This window comes from Taudactylus pleione, unplaced genomic scaffold, assembly GCF_031769625.1.
Source record: "Taudactylus pleione unplaced genomic scaffold, aTauple2 ptg000918l, whole genome shotgun sequence".
NCBI lineage: Eukaryota > Metazoa > Chordata > Amphibia > Anura > Myobatrachidae > Taudactylus > Taudactylus pleione.
Window position 1 is genome coordinate 1,418,096 of NW_028285319.1, and position 16,954 is coordinate 1,435,049.

Below are 16,954 nucleotides of genomic sequence, written 5' to 3' on the forward strand. Positions count from 1 at the left end.
TGTAACCAGGTGTGGAGATTCCTAGTGGGGTATTATAGTATAAACACACTTACACAAGCCTTGGACATGTACTTATACTTTCCTTATGTCTGACTGTTTTATAACTGTACATATTATATTCAGTACAGTAGGATACATTTTGTCTGTTATTTTAAAAATTTCAAAACTAACATCACTAAACATAAAAGCACATAATGTGATAAAAAAGACCCAAAAGGTACTGTAAATATTTATTTATTACCAGTTTTTTATATAGCGCACATATTATGCTGCACTTTACAGTTACTATTTAGACATTCAGGCCCTGATTCAGAGCCGGACGCTCTGACAGAGCGCTCGCTCTGAATCAGGGCCGTCCTTCTCTTTTTTTAGAGCGTCCTCCTGGCCGCTCGCATAGCTGTGGGTGACCACCCATAGCTATAGCGAGCGGCCAGGAAGATGGTCGCGATGGTCAAGACCATCACGACCATCGGGCTTGCGACGAGACCCTTGTGGTAGGGTCTCGTGGCCGCAAGCCCTGGAGTGCTTTCGGCTCTATCAGAGCCGAGAGCACTCCCACTGACATCACTTGTGATGTCAGTGGGGTCGGCCCCAGACAGTAGGCATTCCCATGGGAACGCCTCCGTCCGTGCAGCCATGCCCCCAGCACGCCCACCAAAGGGGGCGTGCTGTCTGCTGTCACTCACCATCGACAGCACGCCCCCTTTGTAGCGAGACCCAGAGCGACGGCTTGCCCGTCGCTATCCGGGTCTCGCGCATGACGGAGCCGCCTCCGTCGTGAGCATGCACACTGGCCCAACATCGACCCGCTTGCGAGCGCTCGCGAGCGGGTCTCAATTAGGCCCTCAGTCCATTCCCTGGTGGAGCTTGCACTCTCTTTTCCATACCACATGTACACACACTTACTGTACACAGTAAGGTTTAGAATCCAACCTACCAGTATGTTTTGGGATTGTAGGACGAACAGGAATACCCAAATGAAACCCACATAAACACTAGGAGAACATACAAACCCCACACAATTTGGGTCTTGGCGGGAAACAAACTGAAGACTTCAGTGCTGTGAGGCGGTAATGCTAGCCATTACACCAACTATGCTGTCAAAAACTGACATTAAACATTGATGTAATAAAAAAAAAATAATAATAATCCTCATTACAATTGGCTACATAAACCCTGCACTGCTCAAACCGTTCCACAGAATGCATCTGTAATCAGTAATAGTAATGCTAACATGAGTAGTACAATCTCAGCTGAATCAAGATTCTGATTTGATTCATTTTATCCGGCATCTCACAGAATAATTCACCTATTGTTTTGCAGGTTGCATCACCGACAGACACAAGCAATTTTGACAGTTTTCCAGAAGACAATGAGGATCCTCCACCTGATGACAACTCAGGATGGGACATTGACTTTTAATGCATTTTTCTTACCTGCTTCTGCCTTGCTGAAGACAGCTTTCCTGAAACATGGCTGCAAGAGAACAAATGAAGGAACTAGGGAAGATTAATGCTCGGGGTCACCATGATGCCTTGATTGATGCTGCTATAGTAACTACAGTGGCATTAGGACTTATTGCTTAGTTCACAATAACCCTCTTTAACATATTTTGTTTTGACCTTTAATATAGCAGTTGACATGGTGGTCCTGAAGCAAAGCCTCTCATTCAAAAAAATAAAAATAAATATGCTTTCTATTATTGCAGAGATCACAATTTACCTTTGGAACAGTATAGTGTAAAATGTATGAAAACTGTACATATTTTGTAGCTAGCACTGTCCATAGGATGGAATAATTTATTTTGGTTCAACCGTCCATGGATGGCCGGGATGCCTCAGTCTTTAGAAGAGTAATGTGTAACGCTGCCTCTCTAGCCCTGGTATTACAGCTCTCACCATCCTTTGTCCTACTGGGGCCGATGGGAGTAGTAAGTCAGCAGCAGCTCTAGAGGCACAGTTGCATGTGCCTCCTTTAAAGTACTGTAAGTAAATCAATGACTTACTGCAGGTCAGAGTAGATAAGAGTGGAAAATATAATGTTTTACCCTAGATGTGTCCTGCTGAAAACTATCCTTTCTTTTCTTTCAAGAAAGAAAAATGTGACAAATTTATTAACTTGCACCCATCAGCCACACGCCAATGGAGACAGACATTTTTCTGGCTAAGCCAATATTCATGAGAATGCGGCCAATTGAATTAGCAGTAGCTAGTGACATCTCTGAGGCATGAGGTACTCTGTGCCTCATTGACATCACCAGTTCCTAGTAAACCAACTTGCTGTATTCTAAATGTTGGTTCAACCCACAAACAGTCTGCCACCTCTGTGTTGTAGGCAATGGGTACACCCAGGACACCCGAGAGGGGGTTACGGCCCAGATGCAGCAATTTCTCAGCCAATCCACCACATGCGTACTGAGGGTGTATGATCGTGTGGGCCAATAGGAGGCTGTAAACTCTCTGTCGTTGGTCTACGCAGTCACCTGTCCTTTTGATCTGGCTCTGTACCTCCCCAGGTTGGATGGGACCAGAGCTTTGGCCCCGTATTGCTCTGGGGCCCAGCCACCCCTGTTATAGTGAGCCAATGCAATGGGTCTCCAAGGCAGGCCTGGGCCCAGGTATTTGTACCCCCTCCCCCCCTCTTGGTGGCTCTGGGTTCACTGTGATAACTGTATGGTACAAGTTTTCCCAAGTAATGAAAATTATTTTGGTTACATTCTACTCATTGTGAGGACCACAAACATTTGGTCATTATATGTTCATGTCAAACCAATTCTTGAAGCTGTGTTTTTTACTTGTGTTCATGACCGGACTGAATGTTAACCTCTCTCTTTTGTTAGATTTTTAAAAATTCTAATAATAAAAAGCACAACTGTTGCATTTGCTGTTGGTAGCGATAATGAAGGGTATCAATTCATTCGTTCATCTTCATCTACCGTTCTGAATGTAGTTAGTTAGGAGCTGTACCTTACATTTGTGCTCTAGCAGGAAGTACAAAAGGTTTTCACGTAATCATGGATTAAAAAAAATGTGACATTGGGATATTTATAGAGATTGTAAAGGAGAACAAATACAATTCCTAGTTAGTACACTGCAGATCCCAATGTGCTCAGTGGTTTGCTGAGGATTAAAAAAAATCCCAAAATTGAAGGGTCACTATCATGAAAAACTGGAAATGTTTTCAGTTTTATATTTTTCAATATAGGCTGTTGTCCTGTTGTTGGTGCTACATATAAAAGACTAAAAATAAATAAATTTTTACATATATACTCAATATATGCTGAGTCACCTCTTTCTGCCTGCTGCTCCACCCTGCCCGGCTTTGCCCTGCCCCCTCTCTGTCCGCTTCCCCATCCTACCCTCACTAGGTCCTAGCCCACCACCTTTCTGTCTGCTGCTCCACCCTGTCCCGTCCCCTGCACTGTCTTTCCCCCTCTATGTCTGTAACTCTGTCCTGCCCTGCCTCACTTTTTGTCTGCTGCTCTGTCCTGCCCCAGTCTCTTGATCCTTCCCACCCCCATACTTACCTCTCCCTGGCTATGATATGATCTGTCCTGTTGCTCTAGCAGTGAGAGCAATTGGAGGGGTGGCCCGTGCCAAGGCTCATACTACATATTACACACACACACTTTATTATATATTGGGTTTATTGTATCTTTCATAGTATTATTTATAAATATATATGACATACCATTTTGATGATAGTGTCCCTTTAAGAAGCATTATAGCAAAGTACCTGGTGATCTTGTGAAGGACATAATTTAGTTCTCAAAAGTAAACCTCTTAACTTACAGACAGCAGTCTATTTTCACTCTTGGGGGTAGTGATTTGTGATGCACACACTAAAAAAGGGCATTTTTAAATGAGGTTGAGGATCTTGTAATACATGTCCTCCTAAATGATATCAGTCTGTGTCAGATAAGCTCTTTTCACTTTTTTATAGGTGCTATGTATATACTTGATCTCTGATACATGTGTACAGCTCAATCAGCAATCCTTAAATGTATGAAACGCATTTTTATCGAGTATCCCAAAGCTCAAATCTATAATAATAAGTGAAACGCCTGGCTTGTTTCCATTAGTTAAGGCAATATAGATCTGTTTTAGAGCAAGTGCCCATAAAATAGCTAAATAACAGTGGATTCCAGTAATGTACTGTACCAATCACTCTGTGATTTATTATTTTGTCTGTTAAATAATGACAAACAACCAAATAGAATAGTATGACATCACAGATTTGTAACATGAATCACTTCTGTTTTACTCTTGGCCACCTAAAGTTATATGTAACCCAACTGTACAGAGTCACTACGTAGCAATAAACCAAGGTGAGAGCAAGATAATAACAATACTATAAGCGGAAACGCTGACAGTGCATGTGTATTATTCCAAATGTATACAAAGTAACATAGAAAGGTGTCACGTGTCTAATTATACACATGTCCAGTGCAAAGATAAGAGGTCAGTCTGTAAATGCCCTGCAGAAAAGATATTGTTTGGTCTTGAAGCATCATATATCTAATAAGAACATAAACAGGCAAATCTACATATACTGTATATATACTGTAACTACCTCTGTTGAAGGGGATAGGTACTTTTTTTAATCAATGTGGCATATGATGATTGTTAAGGTAGAACGGCATAAATGATAATCTAATGATTTGTGGGTACAGTTGCCCCTAGTTTAGTTCTAGAGCACTCTTCCTTTGAAATCCTCCCACTGTAATCTATCCAAAGACTGGAGCACCATTTTACTGTAGATTTTTTAATCTTTACAAAGCAGATTTAATGTGCTTTATTACTGGCACAGCCTAAATATTTAGGTTAAATGTTAAGTTTCAGGACAAACATTTTCATGCAACTCTTTTCATGTCGCGATAGACTTGCCTTGCAGCTCCCTCTAGTGGCTGGAGGAAAAGGTACAAACAGTGGTTCCCAAACTTTTACGAATCACGGCGCCCTAGAGTATCAGCATTTTTTCCAAGGCACCCCTGGGCCAAAAGTTTCTTACTGAGTAATTCAGCAAAAATTAAATTAAGTAAACTGTGATTATATGTCACTTATGTGGTGGTTTTGCCTATCACACTGACAAAATATAAGTTTATTTGGTACTGGACCACCAAAGTGAGACACTCTTGCAAAGTGCCCTGAGGCACCCCAGGGTGCCAGGGCACACAGTTTGGGAACCACTGGGCTAGAACATATTTCCCCTCATTACTCATATTACTCATCAGTGTTATGCCTAGTGATCATGTCTGAGTTAAAAATTGTGAGCACTTTAATTTTTACACAGATTTTACCCATACAGTAGCTTAGCATCAAAATGTAGATGATCATATTAAAACAACTGTATAAAGGGGGCTATGGGGTAGGCAATATGAAATACTATACATAGAAAACTCATTGGTGACATACACACTATTATAAACTATGTGACAACATTGACAGTATATCATAGTAATATTTTACAGGTCATTTTGGTTATTCATAGAAGGTACATTATCATTCTCTGACTGTGAGACATCTATTTTCTGTGTTCCAAGCATGTCTGGATTGGATTGTATACGTACTCATTACAATGCATTAGCTATTCTCATACTTTACAGTAGGACTACTGGCTAATACAGTATTGGTGTGACTATAGATATTTTTGTGTTAATATTTTGTAAGATATGCAGAGTCGTTCTTTTTAAGCAGTCACCCATGCCATTCTCTCATCATTTTCTTATTTGTAGCGTGCAGTGTTTTATTAGGTACTGGTGGACTAAAATTATTGTCAGTATTAGTGAGTGGCTGTACCTTGTCCACTCATTGCTCCCATCGTCCTGAACCTCCAAACCTGATGATTTCGGCATTGTTACAAGTGCCTTAAACTCATGGCATCTTCTAATAACCGTTCGGTGTTATGCTGCATGGCTAAGACACACACCTCAGAATGTCGTCCTTTCTTAGCTTGCTATGTTTTTCCTGCTGACAATTTCTACGCCTTTATTATATATTGATAAAATACAGAAATGACGTTGTTCTAATGATTTCTGTTCATTGTACTGGAGCTGTGTGTCTGTTAATGAGATGCAGCATCATTTCTGTGAAATGTATAAATGTATGCGCGGGTCTAATAATGAATATATGGCATACTATCAGTCTGTATACAGGTATTACTGTTTTGCTAAGGTGCACGTAGGAACTATGACGTTACAATAAATATCTGCTGTACAGCATTCTAGTCCAGTCTCCAGTAAATTCTTCCTAACCCGGAAGGAGAAGTCAGTAATTATGCTGTGTATAGGGATTACCCGCCAATCTGACCTATCCTTCCATGGCAAACTCCTAACTGAGTGTTCGCTATTGCTTCAGGTGATTTTTCTGCTCTTACATTGATAGGCATTAAAGGCGCATACACACGTAAAGATTTTCTGTCCAACCATCCAACTAGTTGATTGGTTGGAATGAAAATCTGGTAATGTATGGGAGTAACTGATGATCAGCAATTTGCTCCTAAATGCCAGAAAACAGATAAAAATATTTGTCAGACAAGTTTGTTAAATGTTTGATCTAAACAATTTGTTCAAACATCAGTTTTTGTCCATTTTCCGGCATTTGGGAGTGACTTGCTGATTGTCATTTGCTTTCATACCTTACCGGATTGGATGGTTGGACAGAAAATCTTTACGTGTGTATGCAGTTTAAGACTTAGGGGGAGGTTTATCAAACCTTCAAAAGAGCACATGAGGAGTGTTCACATAGCAACCAATCAGGTTCTACCTATCCTGTATCTACTTAATTCTATAAAATGATATCTAGAATCTAGAACCTGGTTGCTATGGACAATATCTCCACTTGTCTTCATTAGTTTTATCAATTTCTCCCTTAAGCTGTCTATAGAGGCACCCACCCCCAAGTCACTGACTGCAAAGCAGGGCACACACTGGGCGATGAACGGCCGATATACTGAGAGTGGGTCGGCAGCTGAATACCCCTGATATGTCTGTGAATGACGTCGCATTTGCTCTTCCGCACAGCAGATGGACGATATATCTGTAGATATATTGGCTTGTCTTGCTGTGTGTGTACTGCAGGGACGGTGATTAACATCTCAGCTGGGTGGGCAAATCAAATGCCCGTCCAGTTGTGATGTCAGCACCAACACGTCTAGCGGCTGATCGGCAAGTGTGTATAGATTACTTGATCGACCGCTCTGTGGGTCGGCAGAGAGATCTGCCTGGTGTGTACCCACTTTAATTGTTCTCTGGTAATGTAAATACATTGCAGCTTGTGATAAAGTTGCTCTTCCCACCCAAATAGTCACGTGTAACCACTTAACCCCTGTATGACTATGCAATTTTTACCTTTGTAATGCCCACAATATCCGGTACATTACACCATGGAGAATCGGGCTTGTGTGAAAGATCTATAGATAAATGCTTATGCATGCCTCACATTTATAAAGATCAGGCTTAAGTTTCGGGAGGGCAAACAATTGTGTAAGTGTATAGCGGGTTCATTTAAAGCATCTATCTAGTTCTTGTTGCTGAAACATTCACTAAACCTAAAATACAGGTTGGAAATACAATTGGAAAAGTTGTTTCTTGTAAGATTCATAAATATTTTGTACAATTATGTCCATATTATTATAACAGAATTTCTAACATTGGGAATTTTCTGCAGTCTTTGCACAAAGCCACTGGCCTCACTACTTTTCCATCTTTGGCTGCATAGTTCCATTTAAGGGTAAATGTACTAAAACTTCCAGGAAAGAGAAAGTGGAGGTGTTGCCTATAGCAACCATAGTTGCTATGGACATATACGAACTAGATTAGTGTGACAGCTGCAATCTTATTAGTAGCTATGGACAGTACCACCACTTTTCCTTTTTAGAAGTTTTAGTAAATCTACACCTTACTCAGTGGGATCTTTCTTATCCTGATCACAGCCTTAGGGTAGTGTCACATGAGCTGAGACACACAGACAAGGTCATTTACCAGCACCAATTGATACACAGCACAAAATGCAATATACCCTTGTGTGGCTACATGGCCAGATGAGTGTACATCAAGGTGCATGTCTACTGTATGCTCTCGGGAGATGCTTCTGCAAACAGAGCATGCCTAAGGTAGCAGAATACCGTAAAAACTGAAGGCCTTACATGGTGCAAAATTGTAAATGTCAACTGAAAAGTATTTTTTTTCTATTGCTTTAGAACCACCCCTTTCAATAAAATGTTCCAGTCTTCCTGCTAAAACACTACTCAGTTTAGAAAATGTCCCCCCCCACCACCTATACACAAATCCATCTTTTCCAGTATTCAGTCCTGTCTTTAGTGCACTTTAGTGCGTACAGCTTATTTTACATAGAACACAGTGCTTCCTTATTTGCAGTTTTCTGCCAAGGTGCATCCCGTTAAAAGCATCAGTCTGCTCCAGCTTATAGTTGATGCATAAGTTTTGCAAAGTAGAAACGTGTATAAATGTGTCCTTGCACCTTAGTTTTATACTGTTTCTCAAAACCTGGTGGCTCTGCATTCCTGCTACAGGCTTGTAAGAAATAATCTTACTCCACCAAACTCAGCCCATTGGTCAGTGACTACATCTGCTCCACTGCAAACAGCAGCATCTTGCTCCATAAACAGACACTTTGCAGGGATGTGAACTTTATATCTCTCAAAAAGTATTTTGCCCATCATAAATAAATTCCACAGTGTTTCATGTAAAGAAAAGCAACATGTGTGACAGGAAATACTAAGGGACATAAGGATCTCCAGAGTGTTACCGCTGAATTTCTTTTAGCCGAAGAACTTGCATTTTTCAGCCCATGTGACACTTCAAGTTTCTGACACATTAACACTAATATTTATGAATATTACTAGAAGTTCTTTTGCTTTTGGACAAACTTATACAATTGTCTCCCTTCCCATAAGTGACTCTCTGTAGATCATGGGTGGGGAACCTTTTATCTGCAAAGGGTCATTTTGATATATATAACATTATTCGCGGGCCTGGTGCAGGCAACGCCCCCTCCCTGTGACGTCACTCGGGGGCGGGGCCACAATCACCGGTGATTACAGCAATGCCTGGAGCATCCTCATGACACTCCGGGGAGCTGTAAGGGCAGTGGTGTGACCATCTGAAGCATCCTAAGGACGTTACAGGCAGCACTGCTGCATAGATTCTGGCTGCAGGGTGCCATTCTAGGCACCCTGCTAGCCAGATGAGGCTAGCAGAAAAAACTCAGAGGGCCAGACCAAATGATTCCAGGGGCCTTATACGGCCCCCAGGCCTGAGGTTCCCCATCCCTGCTGTAGATCCTCCCCTTTTGAGGCCCACCAGTTACCTATTCCAAGGAGGAGCAATGCTCTCTCTTCTAGCAGCAGCCAAAATCAATCCTGCCTAAACTAAAGCTGGGTACACACTAGACGACCTGTGTACCTGGGCCGAGGGCAGATGCAGCGGAACGACATATCGTGCAGTACGTACACACCACACGATCTGGTGAACTATCGCACGATATGACGTTCCCCCGCCGCATCCTAATGCATGGGGTCGTCAGTCAGATAATCAGATTGAGCTGAAGATGCGACAGATGACACCGCGTGAGAGCGCAGTAATGTGTACACACTGGACGATTTGAACGTTTTGTCTATCCGATCCGTTGGAAATCGACAAATCGTTTAAATAAATCATCTAGTATGTACCCAGCTTTAGGTGTCTAACTAACAAGGTGTCACAATAGACAGGCAAATGTTACATCCATCAGTCGTGGATGGATGGATGGATGGATGGAGAAAATGTTAAAAACTAGACTTGCTGAGGATCCTGATGGGGACTGAGGCTGGAGATACTGTAAGCAATGAGGGGGCCCTGGGGAAAGAGGGGGGGTAGGACTGCTGAAATACTATTGGCTGAAAGGGAGATGTCTGTTTTATTTCAGGCTTAGTGATCTTCCTAAAAATATCACCGTCTTTAATTACAAGATGCCAACTTTGCGATAACCCATTGTGATTCATCGGGTATTAGGTTTTGTGGCATGTTTGTGCTACTGTCGCATGTTATAATATGGTACGGTATACGCAGTGGAGTTTGCCGTGATGTCTCTACACCCACCCTTCAAATTTCAATGTAGCATTGTATCAAAGTGAATATCCCTGTAAATTGTATTACAGTGTAATAAATCGCCTTCCACAGCCCTTAGCAAAGCAGCACCTTTGCTATCTATGAGTTCTTGTATATGCAATCCATTTTTTACACAAGCTGTCAATACAATTAGAAAGCAGGATTAAAGTGCGTTCCTATTGCTCCTTATTTTTTTAATACACAGTCATGATACAAGGCTGAGTGTATGTGAAGGCTTTTGGGGCCTTTCAGTCAGAAAGGTTGCATTGGAAGTTACCTATTTATTCCACTTTCTGCTATTTTTAAATGGTTAGTTATTTTGTATATTTATGGGTATATTTTACTTAGGTCTTCTCTGAAATATTATTCTTCAAAAAAATAAAAACAAATTAAAAAAAAAAGGTGACTTTACTTTTGTTTGTCTGAACACGTCTGTCCTCAAATGGTTATTGACCAGTTGCACTCTTTTGATGTAGATGAATAATATTCTTTATTTAATGAATTGCTCTTGATTTGCTCTGTATTTTTCCTGCAGCCGTATTGCTGAGTGCCTGTTGTATACTTTATAGAGTTCAAATAAAGCAATTACTTTTGAATATTTCTCATGGTATTTAATATATATCGCTGCCAATGGAGTTGGTGAATATAAACTGGCACCAATGAGAAGCTTGCAGACTAAGTGCTTGGAAGGTATGGGTCGTCTTTAATATGCACAAGACACCAGATTTTTGTGTTGGAGATTATGGGCCCGAGTCAAAGATGGATACATAAACAGCCACGGCTGCATCTATTGGCTGTAACCAGAGCTGGATTAACCATTAAGCAAAATAAGCACAAGCTTAGGGCTTCAAGGGAAGGGGAGCACCACAGAAATTTTCCATTGCCGGATTTACCATGGACCATATGGCGCAGCTGAACCAGGTTCCACAAAAAGGGGCTATATACAAGAATAAACATAATAATATAATAGTAATAATAGAGGTTAATCATATACATTAATCTTGGGCATACAACAAAATTAGAATCTGGTAACTGGTAAATTGCTACACCGAGGGCTGCCATTACAAATTGTGGGGCGCGGGACTGTCAAATTAGGCACCCCCCCCCCAGATTCTTCCAGCCAACTGAAGCTGCATGTGGCTCAGTGATGTTAATGTTTGCAAGGGGACACTCAGAATAGCTGCCTTAGTGGTATTAGTGCACTTTAACTGAATTAAGAAGAAAAAACAAATTTGTTTCAGTATGTGACATACTGTACAAGCAGGGGCGTATCTATAATGGGTGCAGTGTGTGCGGGGCACACGGGCACCCGGGTCCAGGGGGGCCCCACACCGCACACACTGCACCCATTTTTTTTTTAAACTCACCTGTCCGTAGTCCCGCGTCAGGTGTCAACGCTGCGCAGAACACCGGAAAATGGCCGCCGCGGCCATTGTCCCGGTGTTCTGCGCATGCGCAGTAGACTCCGGGCACTAGAGTGTGTCCAGAGTCTATTGCGCATGCGCAGAAAACTGGGAAAATGGTGGCCGCAGTCTTTTCCGTTGTTCTGCGCATGCGCAGTAGAATTTGGGCACACTCTAGTGCCCGGAGTCTACTAAGGCTCCGGTGGTTGGCCAGCCGAGTCAGTTTGCTGCCGGTCACCGGGGAGAGAGGAGGGGGCCCCGCACGGTGAGTGCACATGGGCCCCCTCCTCTCTTAAGACGCCCCTGTGTACAAGTGATTATATTTAGCCTAAATTTAATCACTTGTACACCACATGTAGAAACACATCATCCCCTAAATTAAAAGTCTCATTACTTACCTCCTTGAAGGAGACTCCTTCTGTCCTCTTCCCCTGGTCTGGCTGGCTTGTTGGCACTGCTCCTCATACGCGGGGGCTCTTCTGACAGCCTCTTTACACTTCCAATGGCGCAGCGTGAATAAAACAAAAAACAAAACTTTATTGAAGTGGAAGTGGGGGATCATGTACTCAGGGCCAGGTGCGTAAGATCATCCCCGTCGCTCAGAGGCAAGTTAGAGTTTGGTTGTGCGGCAATAGCCAGGTGGGTAAGCATCAGCTGACACAGGCTGGCCGGCTTGTGAGGCAAGGAAGTCTGCATCCATGGATGGTGACCCTGGCCTCGTCCATCACGGAAAACAAGGGCAACATTCCCCCGTTTCCATGAAAACAGGCCGATGGCCGTCCTCGCCTCTGCACTGCTCTGCAGATGCCTTTGCCGGTCAGTCAGGCAGAGTCATAGGTGTGCCTGTACGTGATCTTGCAGGACCCGTTCTTCACTTGCGCAGAATGCTTCCTGCGCATACACAGGTTCCCAAAAATTGGGAATCTGCATGAAAGCCTCGATCTGCTCACTCTGCTGAATCAGCCCCGCTGTCACGATATATTTAAAGAGCAAGATAGTATAAAGATAGTGTAATAAGGTCATTATAATAGATTAGATACACCTCCAGTGCTAGCTAGCTATATATATATATATACACACACACACACTATATATATATATATATATATCTACACACACACTGTATATATATAAATATATATATATATATATATATATATATAGAACAAGGGTACTGTTAATAGCGCTACACCAAGAATTATCTGTGTTTAAGTCCTTTAAAATTAATTCTTCCAAAAATACACTCCCCGTGTGACAGGTTGCCGCCAATTTTCTCCTGAGAGACTGTTGCTGTATCGTCTCAAATAGTAGTAGAGTATCTAAAAAAGGAGGTGAGAAAAGGCGCTCTCTGGTGTAGCATTTTAGAAATATTTGAATTTTCAACATAAGTATTTCAAGTACCTTCATCAGGGGTCTTAGTGTGGAGCCAGCGTGTACTCGTTCTCAAAAAGAATCCCAGAATCGACAGATAACTTTATCAAGTGTGCCCTCGGAATTCTGAAACAATCACTTTGGTTCCGCTCCTCCCCGTTTTGGATGCAGCAGCCGCAGGGCGAGAGGAGGTGTGAGGAGGTTCCACCATTGAATGTACGGGGAGGAGCGGAACCAAAGTGATTGTTTCAGAATTCCGAGGGCACACTTGATAAAGTTATCTGTCGATTCTGGGATTCTTTTTGAGAACGAGTACACACTGGCTCCACACTAAGACTCCTGATGTGCCTGTTTTTTAATTGATGAAGGTACTTGAAATACTTATCTTGAAAATTCAAATATTTCTAAAATACTACACCAGAGAGAGCCTTTTCTCACCTCCTTTTTATATATATATATATATATATATATATATATATATATATATAGCACTGGAGGTGTATCTAATCTATATTAAAGTCATTAATACACTATCTGGTTCTTTAAATGCACCACTCAGTCCCCCCTCCCCAGTACTTACTCCCTCCCATAGGGATTACAGGTGTCACTGCAACTGCTGCTGCTGCTCTCCCGGCTCCCCTCCGCTCCATAGTCCATACAATAACAGACGCCGCGTTGTCCTCCTACCTGCACACCAACACTTCCGGCTGCTCAGGGTCACGGTTGGCTGCTACTGTATGTGACGGCGGCTTGCAGCCAGTAAAGAGCAGCAGAGCACAGAGGACAAGCGCCGCTGATGCTAATCAGCGCTCCGCTCGCCTGCTCCTCTGTTACAGTAGAAACGGGACAGTGGAGGAGATGCCTCCTTTGAGGCAGGGGGTAGTGTGGGTGGTTAGAGTGGGGGGGGGCACTGTAGGGACGAGTGGGCCCCCGCTTTCTGCAGTGTCTGGGCCCGGGACTGCAGTCCCGGCAGTCCCCCCCTGATGGCGGCCCTGGTGACACTGTCCACCGAGGCCCAGGTGATCGTTCTTGTCTTGGCCATGCCGGCTGTCCCAGTCATACACTGAGAGTGAGTGGAGCGGCGCTCAGTACAGTCTTGCCAGATGGGGGGTATTCGCCAAATATGGAGGTTTTTTAAAGGCCTTGGTGAGAATTTTGTTTTTCTTTTGGGGAGTAAAATATATATGGGGGTAACCACAATCTTTTAAGTGCTTAGAGCCTCTAGATCTTAATCTGGCCGTGACCTGTCTACAACTTTATCCAGATACTGCTATCAGTCGCACCATTGGTTGCACCATCGAAACTTCCACCATCTCTATGGCAGGTGCAGATTTACTGTTTGAGTACGGCCTCCAACGATTGAGCGTCTGCGTACGCAAACACTTCAGTGAGACGCCTGTGACACTCCCATAACACGCCCATAAGACGGTCCATCTACGTACCTCCCAATCACTGACAAGGACTGCTTGGTACTTTTCCAAGACATCTGTGACACTGTGGGGTATATTTACTAATGTGCCAGCTTTTAGAAGTGGAGATGTTGCCCACAACAACCAATCAGATTCTAGTTACTATCTTCTAGAAGGTGTTGGATAAATGTTAAGTAGAATCTGATTGGTTTCTATGGGCAACAGCTCCATTTCTAAATACTCTCACTCTAGTAAATATACCCAAGTGGGTCTCAATCGCAACAACGCCTTTGTACGTATACTCTGTTTAACGCATGCACCATAGGAGTTTTTAGCAGCAAGAAATCGCTCAACTCAGGCCCTATATGTTACACTATCTTGCCATTCATTGCGTGCCATGCCAGCTCTGTTTACCCAGGGAACTGATCTCTCACCACATAAACTGCCCTGTAAAAAGGGTTCTTCAAGTTGGACAACTACATACAGAGTGTCAATCCTGATCTTCATTGCCACAATATACGATAGCATTTGTATTGTTATAAATAATCTAACAATACTCATTCAGAGCCGATGTTCACATAGTGGAACGATTTCTTTCTATTGTGCGAAAATCCCTAAAAGCCCCTATGGCGTATGCGTCACACAAAGTATACGCCCAAAGGTGTGGGTGCCACTAGCATGCACGGGATCAGAACGTCATGGGAAAGACATTGAAGGCGAAACTGTAGCTGCCATAGGTACAAAGAAGGACCCAATGTGTAGAAGGTGCCACAACTTAGTGTAACGATGGGCCCACACGTTCTCATTCTGCTTCCATATTAGGCCGCCGATGGGAATATCTTCCTGCCAACAGTTACCCTGTGATTTTTATACTGCATGTTATTACATTAATGAGCCAATGGAGCGACCTTTAGTGTGGAAATCTGATTAGTAAGAGTACTAATCTCCCGCACCGGCTGTGGGTCAGGTCTATTTAGAAATACTTTGACAAGTGGAATTATCTTTGAGTTGTGTCTTGAACCTCATTTGCAGTAAGTGACCTAAAGGTAGAGCAGACTCCACATTTAGCTGAGCAGTACACGGCAAATGTCACAGAATATCACAGGAACACACCAATTATTTCAATGGAATATATGCCGTGTTGATGTAATTGAATAAAGGCTCCTCTGTGTCTATTTACCAGAGTTTTTCTATCACCTTTCTCTACACTTTGGGGATAATGATGGATGATTCAGCAACACAAGAGAAATAGTGGGAAATTGCAGCAAGCCATCAACAATTAGTTGTAATCATTCATTCCAGTGCAATGACTTTTTAGTAAATAACATGTACTGTCTCAAACAGTATGCTAGTATCTTAGGAAATACAATATAAGACTTAGAATAACCATGATTAGGATGACGTGCTTCTTTCCTGAGTGTGAATTTTAACCAAAGTCATGCAATAGACACATTTTACAGTGATTTGCATTAAACCTATATGAATACAATTTTACAGATCATTTTGCTATTGGGAAAGTTAATACACAGGCAACAGCTTTACTGCGTTCTATGAAGATCTAAAGCCTGATTCAGAGATGGACGCAGTTGAGTGATGTTTTGCTACTGCGCATGCACAAAAAGTCCAGGAATCTCTTACTGTGCATGTGCAAAGTGTTTAATGGCTTTCACAATCGCATGCAGCATCTCTAACACCTGGGAAGGGGTTAGCAATCTCTGGGAGTTTTCAGGGTGGAGCCTGGGAGGTGACCTAAAATAAATGCAAAAAGGGTCCGTTTCATGAGTGTGTTATGGGAGTCTCACGGGCGTGTCCCATTTGCAGGGCCAGAGTGCTGTGATGCCAGAAGGGTCCCCCATGCCTGATGGGACTGTGTGAAGGAACCACTGAGCCAAGCAGCTGTTTGGTAGCAGGAGGACTTTCAGAGGTGCCTCCTGCATTATAGTGTGAAGTGTGAAATAGTGCAGTCTGAGTCAATGCTAGCTGTGTGACCCTGCCTGGATTATTTAAAAGGGTAGAGGGCTGTATTGCCCATCCTACATGTGTATAATGTGTAATACTGTATATCATATAAAGTGTGCCATCTTGTACTTCTGGATGGTCATCATTGCTACCAATGCTGTAACAAGGTGATTTACCGTCCTGTGCTGTGCGGGGCGCCCCTGAACATCATTCCTGACCACTAAACATGAATATATATTATTATTTCTTATTTATGGTGCACAAAGGGCCTGATTAAGAGGTGGAAGTAGACGTGACTGCATCTTCTGGCGGTCACCTGTCTGTGACTTTTGCTAATGCCGCTACAAGGCCCTTCTCTGGTGTACGTCAGTGCGTATGAAAGTGCAAGGATTGAGACACCCACTATGAGCATCAGTAGATGCTGCAATAATGCCTGGTGCGTCTTTAGACGCCCCCACTGGAAGCGCTATCAAAACTTCCACCTGTGGATATGGCAGGTTAACAATACGCACCAGCATAATTGTGAAATGGAGTTTAGGCCACACAGTGATTCTTAATTTGTCTCGCAGGTTCATTGAGGAACACCGGTAACAATAGTAACAGCGGTAACCTGGGCCGTAACAAGCTATGGTCGACCGGTGCCACCGCACATTGCGCAGAGACTCTGTGGGCAACACTGTCACCAACCCACGCCCCTTGCTCCT

At 42.9% G+C, this 16,954-nt stretch overlaps 1 protein-coding gene across 3 annotated transcripts in view; it reads left to right on the plus strand.

The window, feature by feature from the left end:
* The window catches only part of PRKG1 (protein kinase cGMP-dependent 1), a 1,225,781-nt gene extending 1,215,077 nt beyond the window's left edge, over window positions 1-10,704 (plus strand). For all 3 annotated transcript variants that reach the window (XM_088459635.1, XM_088459634.1, XM_088459636.1), the window contains one exon: window positions 1,324-10,704. In XM_088459635.1, the coding sequence (XP_088315761.1) occupies window positions 1,324-1,422 (99 nt within the window). In that variant the 3' untranslated portion in view covers window positions 1,423-10,704. The remainder of the gene's footprint in view (window positions 1-1,323) is intronic.
* Window positions 10,705-16,954: the final 6,250 nt, after the last annotated feature.